Source organism: Lagopus muta, chromosome Z, assembly GCF_023343835.1.
Source record: "Lagopus muta isolate bLagMut1 chromosome Z, bLagMut1 primary, whole genome shotgun sequence".
NCBI classification, from domain to species: Eukaryota; Metazoa; Chordata; class Aves; order Galliformes; family Phasianidae; genus Lagopus; species Lagopus muta.
The window spans coordinates 48,820,553-48,839,593 of record NC_064472.1 but is presented as its reverse complement, the minus strand read 5'-3'; the positions used below and the strand labels follow the sequence as shown (position 1 = coordinate 48,839,593).

General features: G+C 36.3%; 1 protein-coding gene across 4 annotated transcripts in view; it reads right to left on the bottom strand.

The window, feature by feature from the left end:
• The window catches only part of FER (FER tyrosine kinase), a 176,051-nt gene that overhangs the window by 27,424 nt on the left and 129,586 nt on the right, over positions 1–19,041 (bottom strand). For 3 of the 4 annotated variants that reach the window (XM_048931375.1, XM_048931374.1, XM_048931376.1), the window contains one exon: positions 17,067–17,190. In XM_048931375.1, the coding sequence (XP_048787332.1) occupies positions 17,067–17,190 (124 nt within the window). Of the gene's footprint in view, positions 1–16,105; positions 16,407–17,066; positions 17,191–19,041 lie in introns of those variants that run through there. The other variant, XM_048931377.1, reaches the window with a different exon arrangement.

Sequence of the window (19,041 nt, the reverse complement as noted above, 5' to 3'; positions counted from 1 at the left end):
TCACTTTTCTGTATTATAGAAAAAAGCTTCCATTAAAAAAGCATGCAGCTCACTCTTCTTTCCTGATCTCCCAGTCCTTAATATTTGGACATAATCTGCAAAAACTTGTCACTGTAAGTGACCCTTAAATTATTAATTTACTGGGGCTGACACAATCTTTGTAATGTTTTGGTTTTTATTTCTGATCCACTATTAAATAAATGCCCAATTTACAACTCTTGCAGGATTATATTTGCTTTCAGCTTTCTCATAGCTACTGCTTTGAGAATACAAAGCAGTATACACTGCTTTCTCATAGCTACTGCTCCTCTCATAAAAAAAAAAAAACAAAACAAAACTGTAACCTTTCCAGTTCTTACTGGTAGCAAATCTTTCTTTCCGTTGCATAGTTTAGCTCTGCTGATTTCATTTCCACTGTGCTCACAGCCTGATGAATTGCAGAAAGAGGCAAGAAATATTTTGACCTACTGTTGTAATTAAGCTTTTCTGCAGTCTCAACTATGACAAATTAATAGTCATAACACAGTATCATCAAAGGTAATCATAATTATTTATAGCTTTGACTTGGGAATGTAACTTTCTTTGCTCATTAACACTACTATCTACAATTGTATGCATAAACAAAAAAAGTGTTATACTTTCTACAGTAAGAGAAGCTAAAACATACAGAAATAGGAAAAAAGAAAACAACCCACACCAGTATTATAGCAGATAAAATGAAGGACAGAACCAACAGTAAAGGCCAGGGATATAAGAACAGCTTAAAAGCAAAGCCAGTATTTATGAGCCAAGAAACAAATAACAAATTAAATGATTCAGAACAATAACAAAGAATACAACAATAGAGTAGAAATGGCAATATATATTTCTGTTTTTTCTCCATAGGTTTTAAAATGTATTAATTATACCGACATGCGAAATCAAACCCTATAACCACAAAGTAGTTACAAAAGCAAGTATGTTTCAATCAGTGCTGCGCAGAAACTGGGTGCAAGGGGGATCATTCCTCCTAATTTGCACCACGTAGGGCAAAAGCTTAGTACAGATGTAGACTGAACTAATACATAATCAATTATTTTCCAGGAATTTGTATCCATGTTCATTACATTTCCGAGAACCCATCAGCACATGGTCTCTCCCTCTTGCACGTGTCCCGTGGGCAGTGGGAGTCTCCTCCCGGTGGTCATGGGATGAAAACTCACTGCCTTCAACGGAAGTAATCCAATCCTGACCTGTTCCTTGTGTAATGTTTCTTCAAGAGTTCTGATATGTTCTTTTCTTATTTGGCCTCACATCCTGCTTACCTGCATGTTGCAGGTAGTATATAATACATATAAGACTGTAGACCCTTACCTACTGAAACAGAATAGTCATAAATAGATAAAGATATAGCAATTTCTCTGACCAACCAGTCAACCCATTTCCTGTATGTGAATACCTACTGCAACTCTGTAAGTATCTCTACAAACGAAGATATGATACACTATGCTGCATACTAAATGAATTTGTCTGGTTGTCAAATCTAAAAGATTATCAAGCCCTGTATCAGTTGATATAAAATACTAATCAAAATGAAGTTGAAGGACTTCAGAAGCTGCTTAGCAGTTAAAAAGTGCAATAGCTACATGAGAGAAAAAGTACTTATTTTACATACAAAAATCTTCCCTAATTTTTTGGTTTTTTTTTCTGAGAGTTCTTTCTGCATTAGTCTCTCTGAAGCTTACAATGCTCTCTGGTGGTAGCAAAGATGGCTATTTACTTATAATCATTAATTTCAATTTATAATTGAAGTCCAGCTGTGTAATAGAAGAATAATTTCCTCTGAGAAGCCAAACAAGCCCCTACAAATTAAAACACAGTAAAAAATAAACAGGATAAATAAATGCTTGTTACCAGAGTAGTACTATCACACATTTGACTTCAGCTGGAATAAGGCAACAGCAGTTTAGGAGATTCTGTCATCTCAGTTTTGCCATCCACGTTCACTGTACTCAGAATTTCTGCTCAGGAACACGATAATCCCTGACTGTATCAAGCTAGAATGATACTAAGCTTCTATTTAAGGCTAATTTTCATGTCAGCAGTTATGTTAACTCTAATAAGAATCACACTAAATTTGAAAGAGGTGGCAGAGGTGGTCCCTGTAAATAACAATTAAAATGGAGTAGGCTCAGGATTCCACCTGTGACCTTTGGAGGAGAAAAAACTAATCTGAATAAGGGCATGCAGGAAAAGACTGTATAAGCAATAACGGGAAGAAAGGGTGGCTTCACAGCAGTGAAGGAAAGCCTATGATACCAAATGTGTAGGACAACCAAATTGTTCATTTTGGAGCTGTTTATAACAAGCTAACTATTAAGAAGTGATGCTCACAGCCAGAAAGGTTAAAAACTAATTGTATAAGCATTTAGAAGCTTACTCATCACACTGATCTCAAAAATTCTGTCCAGAAATTAATCCAAAAGCAGAAAGCCATTCTAATCAAGGATTTTCACTTATTTTGCCATCATAATTCCCATGTACAGTCTGTCAAAGCTAGGACTTGGCCCTTATTTCACTGATCTATTTATGTTTCCCAGAACCCGTAAGACTTGATGAATTATCTGACATCCGGCTTTGCCAGAAACTTTTTCTATCAAGCTCGAGTGACTCAGCTTCTATCTGTGAACAACAAAATACTGTAGCATTGATTCAACAGTTCTTACAGCTCCATATACCTTGATGATCTCTCTCAATCTTCCGAATCAGCTAACATGCCAATAAAGCTTTCTTCAGTGCCTACTGCCTTGCATAAGGGATTTTGAAACATCCCCTGACAAATAATAAGACCCTATTTCAATCAATACTCACAGTGATATAAAAATGTTTCATAACATGTATCCTCATACTACAATTCTGCCAAACAACATAGAAAGAGGCTGAAAACAACAAGTGGCAAAAGGAAAGAAAACACGTCATGCACTTAGTTCACTGTCTGTTCTACTTTACTCATTCTTAGCAACTGTGATTTAAGATACATTAAATTTGCTCAGAATCTTTTTATGAGAAATACCTTGCAGAACTGAATTTTCCTTTGAATTGAGCTGAACATGCATGACCTCACTTAAGTTTCTCTCGGTTTTATAAGAAAAATGCCTTGATTCTAAAAAAAACAACAGTAAGTTGGACAGAATTCTCTTAGTAATTTGATATGCAGAACTATATGCCATTTAAGAATCTTGCAGAATATTATCCTCTCTAAAATACTGTTTTTCAGTTGCGCAAACTTAACTTTTTTTTCAAGAAAGCACACTCAAGTTCATCTTAGATTCTTCCTCCATCTATTTTTCATTACACATGCAGACATACGCCTATAGTGAATCTAATAATTCAGTGATAAAACTGCAGCAATGCGGAGCTCCGAGGAACTCCAGAAAAACTTCCCAAAGTGTGGTGTACAACTATACTACAGTGAGGCATATAATTATTGGCACTAACAGAAGAATGAGCAGCTAAACTCAATGATGCATGTTCAAAGAAGAATCCTGAATCTCATTTTCGAGCTGACTGGGCAACATGTTCTTCCTCCTCTTCCTAATCCATTTCTGCTTTTGTCCTATCCTATGATCTAATTGGTTGTTCAGCATCCATCCCTAATACATCATTTACCCACTGCAAATACTATAACCTGCAGCACATTTTCTTTCTGGAACAAAGGCTAAAAAAACAATTGTTATTTATTATATACCATCAGTGGTATTCTGAATCATAAATATGGCTTGTATCTCCAGGTTATATTTAGTATCTGATGGCTTTGGACCAGAGGGTGCCTCCTTTCTCTCGGTAGTTATAATACAAATATTTGAGCTCTAAAATACAGTAAATAGAGAAGAATTACCACTGCAGCTTCATGTTGATTACAACTTTCAGAATAACATATACTGAAGTATACAAAAACAGTTGTTGACACTGTTTACAGTTGAGTTTAATGATAATTTTTCTGTTAACTTCAAAGCTGTATTTAGTGTGCTTTGGTAAACATACAACACTGGCTTTTCAGTATATTTTGCAAATACATACTGCAAATTCGCAAATTCTCTCTGTGGTCTCAGTTAATTTTTCAGTACAATTTAGTAGTAAAATTCTTTGCCACAAAGATGGCAAGCAAACCAGTATTTTATTTTAAATAACCAGACAACCAGTATTAACAGACAGGGCTAATATTAATTCATGGATGTAAAAAATCTAAGCCTTTCATTTATTATTCAATTTCAGTGGGAGGTTAGGACCCGTTGTTGAATACTGATTTCCCACGATATCTTGATATATTCAGATTCACGTTACCATTTCCTCCTAAGTATTATTATTAAATCTAAAATACTCTCCAAACTTCACTTTTAAATTGATTCTAAAAAAATAATGTTTTTAAAAATAGGAGTATACTGAATAAGAAAGTAGGTAACAGAGCTATTCTTGAAACAGTATGTAAATGTTTAAATTGCTCAAAATAAGGTCACATTTTCATCTATGGAAGACATTGTAAAATTTCAAAGTTACCTGGAGATATTCCCTTCCCTTTCTCCATGAAACTAGACTGCATCAGCTAGCAAAACATGGAGGAAACATATCTGGTACTGCAGTATCACATTCTACCTCTTTAAAGCTCAGTAGTAAGGACAGAAGGTAAAATTTCTTTGTTGAGAGCAAAGGAAGATAAGACTACATGGAGCTATGGAACTAAAAAGACATGAAGTATAAATGCCTAGATATTGTAGCTGATAGCAACTTAAACTGTGTATTGCACACATACCATAAGCACCATGTTTTCCCCACCTTCAAACTATCAAAATGCGAGTCAGTACACGAACTTCATGAAAAACAGGGACGCTTTTGACTGCTCTGCATGGTCATTCATTTCAGTGCAGTGAGTTCAGAAAGAGTGAACACTCCCAGTTAAGAATTATACAGTAACTTCTGTCTGATATAATTTCAGTGTCATTTCCACTTCTTTTAAATGAAACGGCAGGGCTGAGAAGTCAAGAAACAAAAACGGTCATGTAATCTCTAAAACCTGAGGAATGCTGTGGCAGTTAATAGTTGGGATGGACTGCCAGAGGCAGTTTGAACAGGAACCTTGTTCTGGTCTCATCCCCAGCCACAGGATTTCATCCCTGAAGGCCTCCACGTTAGTTTCTTTCAGAAGAAACAAATTCGTAAGTGTTAAATTAAGATTTCAAGTCATGTGCAGGTTGCATATACACTCACGTTTCCTTAAAAATACAATGCAGACAGCAACCTCGTTAGAAAAAAGTTACATTCTAATGGAAGACTTCACCTCTAGTTGCTGAGGAATGAAATGTACCAAGACAAAAAGCGCAAGAAGTGTAATGCTATGTATCTGCTACATATAATGCTGTTTCTAGATATCATGAAAAATAATTCATCTTTAGTTTTCCCTATACTGCATTATTTACTGGTGGATTCCATCATATGTATTTTTATTACAACAGTTAATTGTAAATATGAGCACTATTTTTTAAAATAAGTAAGTCTAAACAGTAATTCTGCAATAACATGCTAAATAATTTAACTATCTTTAGCTTATGTAATTTAGACAAAGTAAAATTTAGACAACCTATATAGTTTATGTTCTCTCAGGGAATAACATGCCCAAACATTTTCTCTCTTTGTGATATTTCTAATCATCATCCACCGAACGCTGACATACTGAAATCTCAAAAGATATATTCCCCATTTTGCAGAGAATACAGCAAAGATGATATTCAAGCACAATCATTAATAGGGAAAGTTTACCACAGAATGAAAACATCAACTCCATCAAGATATTTAACAGACATTTTAAACATGAATATGAAGGACTATCAGACTGAATTACCCAGGATACCATTCAGCTGATAGGCTGCATAATAATGAGAAATAAGATGAAACCGAAAGGAGACTTCAAATAATAGAGATGAAATGTGATAACTCTCTTTTGAAACGAAAAGCCCTCCACAGAAAGAAAAAATAAATTTGTTTGTTTATTTTCTATGAATAAATTCCAATCTGCCATTACAAACAGAGTAACAGAAGAACTTATTATGTCTTATACAAAACCAGCCTGTGGTAATTTGTTATTATTATTGCTAGCCTCAGAACAAGCATACTTAAACAACAACTTTGTTTTGCACTTCTATTAATAGATGCCACGTAATGAGATATTTGATGAGAAAATTAGCAAATGGCAATGATAACTTGTGCTAGAAATTACCAACAGCAAACAAAATCTGCCCTAACAGCAGCTGAAGAAAGCAATGTGGCATGGATTAAAAAAAAAATAATAGTTAAAAAAGAAAGACAAAGAAAAAGAAGACAATAGCACTTCAAGTTACATCATTAATGTGTTAGTAATTACATAATGCTTTGGCTAACATGACAAGGTCTTGGTAGTGGGGGGCTGAAGGTGTGGGCTCTGTGATCAGAGCTCAGCAATGCCCCGTGCCAGATCTGTCACTGCCAGAGCTGAGCCATAAATGATGCTGACTGTGCTCTGAGAGACCCAATTTAAGAGAGGGAAAACTGCTGCACAACAGCATCTGGGAGTGAGAAATGGGAAAGAAGCAACCAGGTTAGTGCAGAAAGAGGGCAGGAGGAATTCCAGGAGAGGCCCACAGGGGAGCAGGCTGTCCCTCTGCAGCCTGTGGGCACTGTATGGAGCAGATCTTCCCATGCAGCCACAAAGGCATCCACAGTGCAGCAGTGGATGACACCTGGAGGAGGTGCCCATGGACACCCCCACAGGAGCAGCTTTGGGCTGGAACTGCAGCCTGGAGGGAGCAGCGTGTGGGGGGGAGGAGGGCTGGTGGGAACTGCAGATGGTAGGTGGCAAACAGTGGAGGAACCTGTTCCTGAAGGTCCGCAGCCCACTGAAATGACCCACGTTGGAGAAGTTCTTAAGTAACTCATGCTGGTGCAGCCTGTGTAGGACTTCATCCCATATGAAGGGCTCACAATGGAAAAGGGCATGAGTGTGAGGAGGAAAGAGCAGCAGAGGGAAGCTGTAAGGGACTGAGCACAGCCCTCATTCCCAATGGGGAAGGTGGGGAGTGAAAGTGAGCCTGGGAAGAAAAGAGGAGGGAAAGTGTATTAAATTTTCCTTTACTTCTCACTATACTACTTTGTTACTAATTGGCAAGAAATTATTATTCCTGAAGTTAAGTCTGTTTGGCCCATGTTGGTAATTGGTGAGCCTACCTTTATTGAATCACACAAGATTGCTCCCCCCCATCTTGGTGAGCACTTGGTGACCAGCCAAAGTTAACTCACAAGTTAATATATTCATCTGTGTATTCTACTGCTTATTTAAACCAACCACCACAACACCAAAAAGCTACCATTCAAATATGCATTTTCTGCATACTGTGACTACAGAATTCTCTGATATCAGGAATGTGTGTCAAATGTAATTCAGTAATGTATTTGTAACATAGCATGCCCTTACTGAGATAGCATGATATATTGAGTTTTAGAGTCAACAAAAATGCAGCCTGACATTTTTATATCACACACCGATCATCCAAATCCATGCATCTGTTATTCTAATCAGAGACCTTCAGAACTATTTCTGCAGCTACAGAAAGCTAAATTGGAGATGCAGGACATAACTAATTTGCTTTTGTTGGAGGTTGCGGTGAATTTCAAATAAAGCATACAATGAAAAGCAGTATCAATCTCTACAACAAACACATATGGTCTGCACGGAAAAAATGTGTTATTCTCCCTTTTGAAATCTTTACTCAGCTACGCCAAGATTCAATAGTTTAGGAAAATAGTGTAGAAGGAAGCTCACATCTTTTTTTCAGAAGCATTTCTTCATCATAGGTCAAATCTGGATACATTACAGCACGTTTAGAATTTGATAATCTGGTAATGGTTTTAAGTTTTCAAACTCTGCCCAGGACTATATATGACGCTGCAATACAGTACATCAGGAGAATTCCATATTCCAAGCTCATGCTTACTGTTCATACAGAAAAGTTTGGAAATCAAGAATCAACTATGTTAGTACAAAAATGGAGCCACACTTTCATATGTATTTTTGACACAAATCTTCATGCTTTGTGCAGATTTTTTTTAATCCTACCTGTATCCAGTGTTGAGCCTTACTGTGCGCTGGTCAGTCCATCCAGCAATAAAAGAACAATGTTTTTTTTTCCTTCATGTAGGCTTCAACCAAAGACTCCCAAGATTGGACAGCACTCTGAAGAGTACTAGAATTAGTTTTGATTGAGTCTGCTACTCAACAGAGAACTTGGAAATAATGTAGCCTTGAGTATTTGTCTGTATGTACAGTGAGAATACAAGTGTTTCCCAGTAGTATTCTACACGACACAGAACCTGGGGGGAAAACTCATAGATTCCCTGTCTGATTAAGAGTAAAGAGAGGTGTTTCCAAACACAACTTCTACAAACCTCAGTAAGCTTCTCAACGCATGCATGACTAGAAAATGAAGTGGAAATCCCATAGATATCAAGTAGCTGGTGACAAATATTCATAGCACCCAACTGTAAGAAATGAGCTAAGATCAGATACTTTGAAAGTTGCAAACAAACAAAAAGTGAGTCATATCCAGGGAAGTTACTTGATTTTCGGTCTTGCCTTGTCAATGGAGAGAACCGGGTGAAAAGCATGTGACAGTGCTACATACTATGGAATCAAGAAAGCTATGGACTATGAAAGTATGGAATCAAGAGACAGCGATCCAAGAGTCCAGTCACTGTTAGAACAGAACTTCAAGGACTGCTGTTTATCTTTAATGTTTGAGAAGACACAATTCTGAAAGATGAGATTAAAACTCTCATTTCCCTACCTTTCGTTAAAAAAAAAGACAATGCTACCTCTGATTATCTGAATATGCTGCCTCAAGAAGAGCAAAAGGAAGGACTGAGGAGTCCCAGACTGTTAGAGCTGTTAGAACTCTGAAATGCTGTTAACTTGCACTTTCTTTCTTGGTGACTCGGTTTTTTTAGTCATAAGTGCAATAACTGAGATTGGCATTTGAGACAAGGTTTTGAAGACAAAATGACAGTGCTAAGCAAAAACTATTAAGAATTAATCAACAGCCTAGGGATAGGAATCAGAAACATATATAAGCACAGTGTAGCAGGCACTCAGTCATCAGATCAAGAGAACAAGAGTCTAAAGACTTTTAATGAAAGCTTGCCATAGGAAATCATGCAGATGCATGTGACCTTATGCCCATTCTTTTTTTTTTTAATAATATTTTATTTAGCTATATATTTGAATGTATCATAATTTATGTTAGGCATGAAAACAATTCTAAGAAAGGAATATTTTAATTTATTAATTCTAGATACAGCCGCAGGAATTGAGTTTCTGAATACTCACTTTCAGATTCCTACAATACTGTAAGCATTTTTATAAAGGTCCTCAATGCCATGGAATGTACAAAAGGCAATGCTGATGAAGGTAGTGTTGTTCTGTGAAATAAAGATCCTTTTGTTGTCAAGAACAGGTCAATCTGCAAAAATGTCTTTTGCAGGTTCATTTTGCATATGAACCAATGTCCCACTACAATTGAATAATCTCTAACAAAGACACCAACTTAAACTTTAAACAAAGAAATTAAAGTTTCTGAAATGAAATAATAAGTCTTCATTTCTACCTAGAAAGAACTACCTGTCATTTTTTCTTTTTCTAAAGCATAATGATACAAACTCCAAAGTTCCACAAGAAACACCTGAATTTTCTGCCACAACACTCTGTGAGAAGAGTCCATGAAAAAAGGGTGGAAGCATGCAGTACAGAATAACATATAAAAAGTAAGCATGCTGCAAATAAATAAGCTAACAATTCTGCATTCTAGCTAGACTTCATATATTTATAAAACTAAAATTTAAATTTAAAATATGAAAAAGATTGCCTTCCTGAATTTTGCGTTTTCTAGATTCATATGAGACTTACTCTGTTTTGTGGACTCACGTCACCAAGTAGTATGTTAACCTCAACATGATATATTAAGCTGTGACTCCTGCTTTTGCTTAGACACAGATTATAGTGCAGGACTGTGCTGCCAAAGTTTAAAATGCTTCAAATAGCAAATACGAAATTAAACTTTCCTCATATTACTTTCACAACAGTATTAAAGGCAATAGGTTGATGGAGAGGGAAAAGAATTAATAAATGAAGAGGAATTAACCAACTCAGTAGTTTAAATGGAAAGGAAGTAAGCAATTAGGAACTACACAAGTTCAACTACAAATGACATAGAAAATTTAAGATCTCTTGAGGGAAAAGGAATCAAATGGAATACCAGTCTTCCAAGCTCATCCCTGAACAAAAGTTCACCAAGAATATCATATTGAATCATCTGTGCAAAATCAGTAATTTCTGGTTATGTAATGAAAGCACATTTATTTTTACAAGTTGAAACCCAGTCTATGATATTCCAATCTATTCCTAAACAGCAAACACAGTGAAATGAAGACGTGTTCTCCTCTCCTCTTTTCCTAGATGACAACAGCTGAAGAACACTGCACTGGTAATGCTAGAGTTGGAAGCAAATGCAGTAATATGAAAACTGTGAAAAAAGTTTCTTGGAGCACTGCAAAGCACTGACACTTTTATACTGATAAACGTTATGGTCTGAAATACAGTTTTAATAGCCAATTATAAATAAAGGTACTCTGCACAAACAAAAGTACCTCAACGGCACCATACTCTTGGAGAACAGAGACAGCCTGAAGACTCCAAGGGCCTTGGTGCAGCACTAGCAGAGTCCATATTCCTGCTGCCTGTAGAGGACTGCAGCATCCACTCCTTACATGAGAAGTCAAGGGGTGTGCCACTGTTTAGGCAATAATCAACACCTCCTTGAATTGCTTAGCAACAACTAGGACTCCAAAGAGCTGTCTTTTAAACATACTCTTTTCAGAAAGGGCAGATAAATCATCAGTTATGAACAAAACATAGGAGAGAAAGTTATTCAGTCTTCCTGAATATCTGCTTCAAGTCCAGACCATCTCTCCACATAAATACCATGCATTTGTAACAGTTCTTCCACTTCCTATGGTGCTTATGTTACGACTAATAAACCAAATAAAAAATAATAACCTGTCTAAAATCCATAGGGCTGTAACTGCACAGTATAATTTGATAAACTAACAGGATTTAGTGAAAAAAAGCTCACTAGACAAGAGGCAAACAAAAACCAAAACAAAAAAACACATGCAAAGGAAGAAATAAAAAATTTGACAAAAATGTTTTGCAGTACGGTAGTACTATAAAAGAAAGAAGTTTCTTTTTTCCCCAACAATAACAACACACCTTTCTTAAGTGGCCAAGGCAAACTTAAGGCTCTTTATCAGTGTTCGCATTTGTGGTCATAGCTTTAAATAGAATAGATATGACTTCTAATACCCATACTGTAAAAAAATACAATTTTATATGAAACAGAGACATCATATAAATAACATTTAAAATCATAGTTATTCAATGATGTGCTGTTTCAACTGTACCACTGATAATAAATCTCTGAAATACTCACTTGTTGAAGCACAATCAACTATAATTAGCCATCAACAGTATAGATATTTTTGATACAGTAATAAAGAAATAAATAATCAAATACGAAAGGTATAGAAACTAAATTTTGCACCATCACTTAATTTTATACATGCTGTTTGAACTAATCATAAAAAGCTAACTAACAATGACAATGAGTGTATACAGAAGCATAGAAACAGAAGACTAGCATGTGTTCTGAAAATCAGTAACTAAGTTTTTGTGCTACCCCTCCCAAGGATAAAATACAAATAAGGTCACATATAATATTTATTTCACTAATATTTTCCTTTATGAAGCCTTTAATACTCCCTCAGGGAAATTCATGAATTATTGAAGTGGATATCATCTTGTAAGAAATTACTGCTTGCACAATAAACCTTTATGAGCCTATCTAGATGACAGAAAGGCAAATTCATTCCACAGAAACATAGTCTTTCTTCCTAAGACATCAACAGCGCAGAAATTACAACAAACGTACTGCAATACCAACTTCTAATCTCTTAGTGCTATAAGAGGAATGCGGTATACAAGGAAACATGCTCAAGGAGAATGAGATATTTCAGAATGAAAAAAGCCATTCTACTGAGCACTGAAGTGTCAAAAGGAGGCAGTGACTTGTATTTAGCTCCTGTCTTTCACAGGATGTAGGTACAGAAATCAAGTAAGCAGATTCTGAGGGATCTGGCAGATGAAGCTGCCAAGCTGCTATCCACCATATATGGAAGGTCACAGCAGCCTGATGAAGTTCCCACTGATTGGAAAAGGGCAAATATAATCCCCTTTTAGAGAAAAAAACAAGATCCAGGAAACTACAGGCCAGTCAATCTCACCTCTGTGCCTGGCAAGACCATGGAGTGGATCGTCCCAAGGCCCAACTAAGACACACACAGAAAATAAAGACAAGGTGATTGGTAGCATGGCTTCACCAAGGGCAAGTCTTGCCTGACAAGCTTGGTGGTCTTTTATGACGGAGTTACAATTGGTGGATAAAGGAAGAGACCATCATCTATCCGGACTTGTGCAAACCATTTGACACTATCTCGTATGATATCCTAGTCACCAAATTGGAGAAAAATGGATTTGACGGATGGACTACTCCCTGGATAAGGAATTGGCTGGATGGTCGCACTCAGAGGGTTGTGGTCAACAGCTCAATGCCCTAATGAAGACAGGTGATGAGTGGGGTACCTCAGCAATCAGAGATGGGATCAGTGTTTTTTAACACCTTTGTATGCAACGTGAACAGTGGGATCGAGTGCACCCTAAACAAGTTTGGAAACGATAACAAGCTGAAAAGTACATTTGATTCACTAGATGGAAAGAATGCTCTCCAGAGGGACCTCGACAGGCTTGAGAGGTGGCCCATTCCAACATAATGAAGCTCAACAAAGTCAAGTGCAAGGTCCTACATCTGGGTTGGGGCAATCCCAAGCACAGATACAGGTTGGGTGGAGAATGGCATGAGAGAAGCCCTGGATAGAAGGACTTTGGAGTGTCAAATAATGGAAGATTCAACTTGAGCCACAAAATGACTGTCTTACCATTGAATACACCTTGAATTCAAAGTATGGCAGATTTCCAGAATAGTAGCTGCCCAGACTGAAAGCTTGACTAAAGGGATACACCTTGAATTTTGTTTTTTCACATCTTCTCACACATTGAAAATAACTCATTTGAGTCCAACTTTACACTACATTTGGTAAAATGAATAAATGAAGACTGCTGAAATTTAGTGAAAATATTTACTAACTGACCACTTCTAGGATTCTAACTTTTAATTTGATTCTCTCCTAATACTGCATGTTGAAATTTGTTTAAACTGTTATTTTTAAAATCAAACTACTCCTTGTCTGTGAAAGCTCTTCAGGAAGGAGAAAAACAATTTAATTCTCAAGTAAAGCAGTGAAACCACAATTGAACAAAATAACTGAAAAAAAAATATTTCTGCTAGTTTGAATTAGAATCATGCATGTATGATTCATAGATAAAGCTACAACACAATTTTGCACACAGAAATAATATTTTCTAGACAAAACTGGCTTTCTAATTTTGAAAGGTTGTACTGACTACCAAATGATAGAAACAGAGGAAACACAAAAGACGACTGCTTTTCTCAGTATTAATTTTTTTTTCCAGTTGAGTACTACCATAATTTCAGTTATTTTCTTTAAAACATGATACTGGTGAGGAGGGGGGGAGTGGGGGAAGAGGGAATGCTCAAATTCTTTGAGCAACACAGTTGCTCTGGGTAGGTCTGGAAACTAAAAAGGAATTATGGACATTCAACACATGCAAATAAAATTCTGCTGAAGAAGATCACTCATTAACGCTTATTGAAAAAACTGAAATTATCACATCTCCATCCTAATCTTCTGTTTCTAATGAACAGGAAAAAAATGGATCTAAACAATAGCAAGGGATAAAAATGAAAAGCAGGGAACAATACTTTAAACTCATTTTAATCATATGCAGATGAAATAACTGCGCAGCTCTGCAAATGTTATTTCTTTTAAAAGCATTTTTTCGTGCAGCAGGTTTTTTATCATTATTTTATTTATTTAAGCCCACTCATTTCTGCTTTTTAAACAGAACAAAGAGAGAATAAAGAACAAGTGATTTCTGGACTTTAGAAGAGATGGAAATGCAGATCAAATAATCCCTCACAGGCATTAAGAATTCTAAGTCTGACAAATTCAAACTTTATACCTGCGCTCATTGAAACACCACACCATGCACAGAAATAAAAATCAAAGGGCAGATTAGTTGTTGCACTGGCCCAATTATTGGAAGACTAAGCCAAGGTGTGACTTGGATAGCAATATCAGAAAGCCAGAACAGATTTAAATTTAAAATATACTGGCTAGGTATAGCTAGTGCAGCTACAACTAAAAAGTGGCACTAAAAATCATTTAATAAGCTGCAAGTCTAACAGCTAGTCAATCGCACATGGCACTAAATAATGCTCACCTATGTTGCAAAGAAAACAAAAGCAAGGCTCTGAACAAATATTTAAGACAATAAATAGAATGCTGGGGAAAATCAATAACATGGAAATGAAAAAAAAATTCATTTTGCTGCAAATATATCTAATGATATATTATTTCTTCAGTAAGAGTAATTACATCCTTCTGACTTTTAATCACAATAAAAAAAATTCCACTGTGCATTCCATTTTGTCTGTAGCTAATTTTCTTTTTTCCTTTCAATCTAAGAAGCACTTTTATTTGATGGAGTTTTTGATAAAAAGAGAACAAATTTACTGTTATTTCAAAACAATTCATGTTCTTTTTATACTAAATCTTCTTCCTGCTATACATTAAGCTGTTCCATTCAATCTCAGCATGATATATGCCCATGAATACCTTGACCCAACAAGGAGGGAACAAAGACTCCCATATTCCTTTAAGAAATCACACTGTCACATAATTGCATCTTCAGTGGTCAGGTAAGGTGGGACTTAAGCTCCAAAGGAGTTTTGAGCCTTATACACCTAACAACTTGCTGACAAAGCACTACAGAGTGGGATTTTTAACATGCTAGCCTCTCACTCCCTAATTTAACATATCTGGTGCATAGCATAAGAGTGTTGTGTTCACTGGCATGCAATAGGCTCACAATATCCAGCAAGTAACAGATGTCCTGTGCTTCTGCAGCAGATGGGATTTCTTCATAAATGTACAAAGGCTGCTCCAAAAGTAATGCCTCCTATTTTATTATGTTGCCACGTGACACCAGAGGCAAATGGCGGTGGTAGAGGTTGAACTTTCCCACCAATATCCTGTTACATTTTGTTGTGTTTGACAGATGGCAGCAGAGGAGCACTCTGACAAAACGGCGTCTGATACGGAAGTGCGGATGAAGTACATGTGTGTCAGTGATTCCTCCATGCGGAAAATATGGCACCAATGGACATTTACTGATGATTGCTAAATGTTTATGGAGATCAAACAGTGGATGAGAGCACAGTGCTGAATTTCAGGAACAGCAACAGGGACAGTGAGTCACATCTGCCGGTGCAGATTTTTACAAGAGTGGTTGTTTATTGCTGGTGAAAATGTGTAGTAACTCTGTTGTTACTACAATGTTTTGTAGCTGACAATTTGCTCTATCAAATAGTGTTACTGTGCCCTTTGTTGTACCTTCCATGGAAATAAATAGGAGGCACTACTTTCAGGGAGACCTGTGTCTATCCAACCAGTCATGGAGGCTGGTTGGATAAAAATTCTAAATCCTCAGAAAGGAAAACTGACATGAAAAAAAGAAAAAAAAAAAAAAAAAAGAAAAAAACCCCAGAACTACTACTGCTAACATTACTAACCTTGGTTGTTTGCTGTCTGATTCAGAGCTTTTCATTATATTTAGGTATCAAATTCAGAACATAATATAATAAGCATATGATATACCCAGAGACATAAAACTGAGTAAATTTTGAACCTGCCAGAAAATAAGAATGATAAAATAATACTGGAAATGCACATTTACATTTATTAACTTATGCATTTCATAAAACTAACAGTGTTCCAGAAGAGCTCATTTGCCTGCTTGGTTGCATTTTTAAACTGTAATTTTCTTCAGGACAGGTTTACTAAAAATTTTGCTTCTGCCTTTAAAGGAATTAGTAGTTCACAACAATAATCTTCTGTGATATTTTGAGGCAATAATAAATATCCTCTGTGAAGATTTTCAAAGGTAAAAAAGAAGGCACCTTTTCATGACTTGTATGTTTAACTTGTACTAGGTGCATTGGTATATCTATGAATACTCTCTGAAATGTATTTTTTGAATCTCCAATTACTGTCTCTGTTAACATGCACTCCTCCTTACCCCTCCCAAAAAAAAGCTGCAACAAAAATAGAAGATAGATGATAGGGAAAAACAGCAATTAAGAAGACTGCAATTCTGTTTAAGCTTTCTTAAGATAAGTTAAGCCCAAAAAAGAATAATAAAAAAAATTACAAATGACACAATAATACTACAAAAATAATTAATACTTTGTAAAAAGGTTTTGAGCTTACTGTGGTCAGAGGAATGTTTTCAAAGATAAATCTACCTTTTTATCAGCAGCTTTTAGAACAATTCATTTTTGATAAAATAAGAAAGAGAGAAATACAATTCAGATCTCCAAGAATAGCATTCATTAGAACTGTACTAAATATGAAGTGGGCTCGTGATGTACATTCAGTGATGCAGAGTTTATCTACAAATGTCCCACTGACACTGAATCATGGCGAGTTATGCTCTCCATAAAGCAAATTCTTCTCATGAAAAAATCATCATTAATAAATCTATACTAAAACAAATGACCTATTTAAACCAAATACTGTAGTATTTATTTTGACCCAAATGAACAAAACACTCGATGACCTGCTTTCAGAAAAAGTGTAGCTTCTAAAAAAGTCCTAGAGATCCTCTGTGTAGACATTAAGCACCATAAATATTGAACCTGCTAGCATTCCGAAAGATCAAAATTACAATACGAGAAAAAAAGTATTTTTCTTACCTGTGTATACAGTTTTTCGATTCAAGGTACGCCATACCAGAAGCAGCATCTAATGAAAATTTCACTAACTGTTTGGTCTTCAGCTCATCCTTCTTTTTTCTTAAAAAGGACAGGAAATCGCCTCCTGGAGAAATGAGAAACATGTACAATAAGACATGACAGATAGGACATTCATATTTGTTTCTCATTAGGGTCAAGAGACCAAACAGAATGAAGTTATTCAGTGTAATTCTCAGCCCATCAGTTTGAAGTTAGCCTAAGAGAAGAAAGGAAAGAATTAATTACCAGGATGAAAACTGTACACTACATGATGAATAAAAGCTGCATTTTGTTACAAACAAAATCTTTAGCAGTGCAACATTAAATACAGACATTCATGAAAACTGCTGACCAAAAACAACTTAAACTTTGTGACAAATACAGTTCTCCAATCACAGAATGACTGTTGTAGAAGTTTAAAATAATAGCTAATAAAATGATTACTTCCTATTGGGTACAAGAAAACAGTTGATTTTAGAGTAGAGTAGAACAACAGAATGGCTAGAAGAAGCTTTCAGAGATCTGACAGTTGAGTGGCCTGATCAGTCCAAGGCTAGCCAAAAGTTTAAGCATGTCATTCAGGGCATTATCCAAGTGCCTACTGAACACCAACAGGCATGTGGCATCATTCCTCCTTTCTGGGAAGGCTGTTGCATTGCCAGACTGCATTCATGGTAAAGACATTTTACCTCACGTTCCAATGATTTTTTAACTGATTTGAGGTGGTGTTTCTCAAAGTACACTTAAGCCACTGGAGGGGTAACAAAGTGTTTTATGTTTTACTTGTCAGGCAATGTGAACCACCTATTTGGTGCCAGCAATCAAAAGCAAACAAATATTACTGTAGCTCCACAGTTCATTGTTTTGCAGTAACTTATTTGTTGCTGTCCTGTCTCAGGAGGAGAAGCTGCAAGCAGAAAGGATTCCTGAAAGGCAATCTGTGTTTGTAACCAAAAGTCTCTGAAAGCCTGACTTAAAACAAACGTAAGTAGTGGAGGCATTTCTACAAACACTGCAACATCATGTTCAGATTGAATATTTGTATTAAAAATGTATTTGAAAATATATTTAAAAAACAATATATATATTGTTCCAGGCAAAGACTAAAAATCATAGTGAAGCTTTCCACGTCACAATATTGTTTGAAAAAGTGTAGCCAGCTCTTGCTCTAGTCTCTTGTTTCTCTTCTCAATGCACTAAATTGACAATAGCAATTCTCTCTTGCAAGTAATTGCACTGCAATACAATTTCATAAACTACCTTTCTTAGCAAAGTAGAAAGACATTATATAGCTATAGCTATATAGAAGTCTCATGTGGAATTTTCTTTGGAATTCAGTTCTATTTATATTTCATATTGTAAGAAATACAATCAGAGATTGTTAAAGAGAAGGGTTTGCTGTTGCAAAGCGTAACTTTAAAGCCCTTTAAATATTATCATGGAGCAACAGAAAAGTGAATTAGTATCTTAACCACCAATTACTGCACTCTTCATTTACTCATTTTTTCCAGAGATCAAATTTATTTTAGTACAATGATTTGAAGATGATGGCTTGATATGCTGTCTCCCAGTGAAAACTCTGAAAAAATAATACACAGATGACATTTCTGCCATTTTGCTTTTTTTGTATGTACAGTAGTACCATGGGAAAGCCACAAAATATTATCACAGAATGACCGCATGGTTGAGGTTGGTATGATCCATGTGGTCCAGCCTCAGCTCCCGCAGGAACACCCAGGGCAGGGTACCCAGGATCATGTCTAGGTGGCTTTTGGAGATCTCCAAGGAGGAAACCCCACAGCTTCTCTGGACAACCTGTGCCAGTGCTCTACCAACTGCGCAGCACAGCAGTGCTTCCTGACATTGAGAGAGAACCTCCTCTGTTCCAGTCTGTGTCCACTGTCCATAGTTCCAGCACTGGGCACCAGCGAAAAGA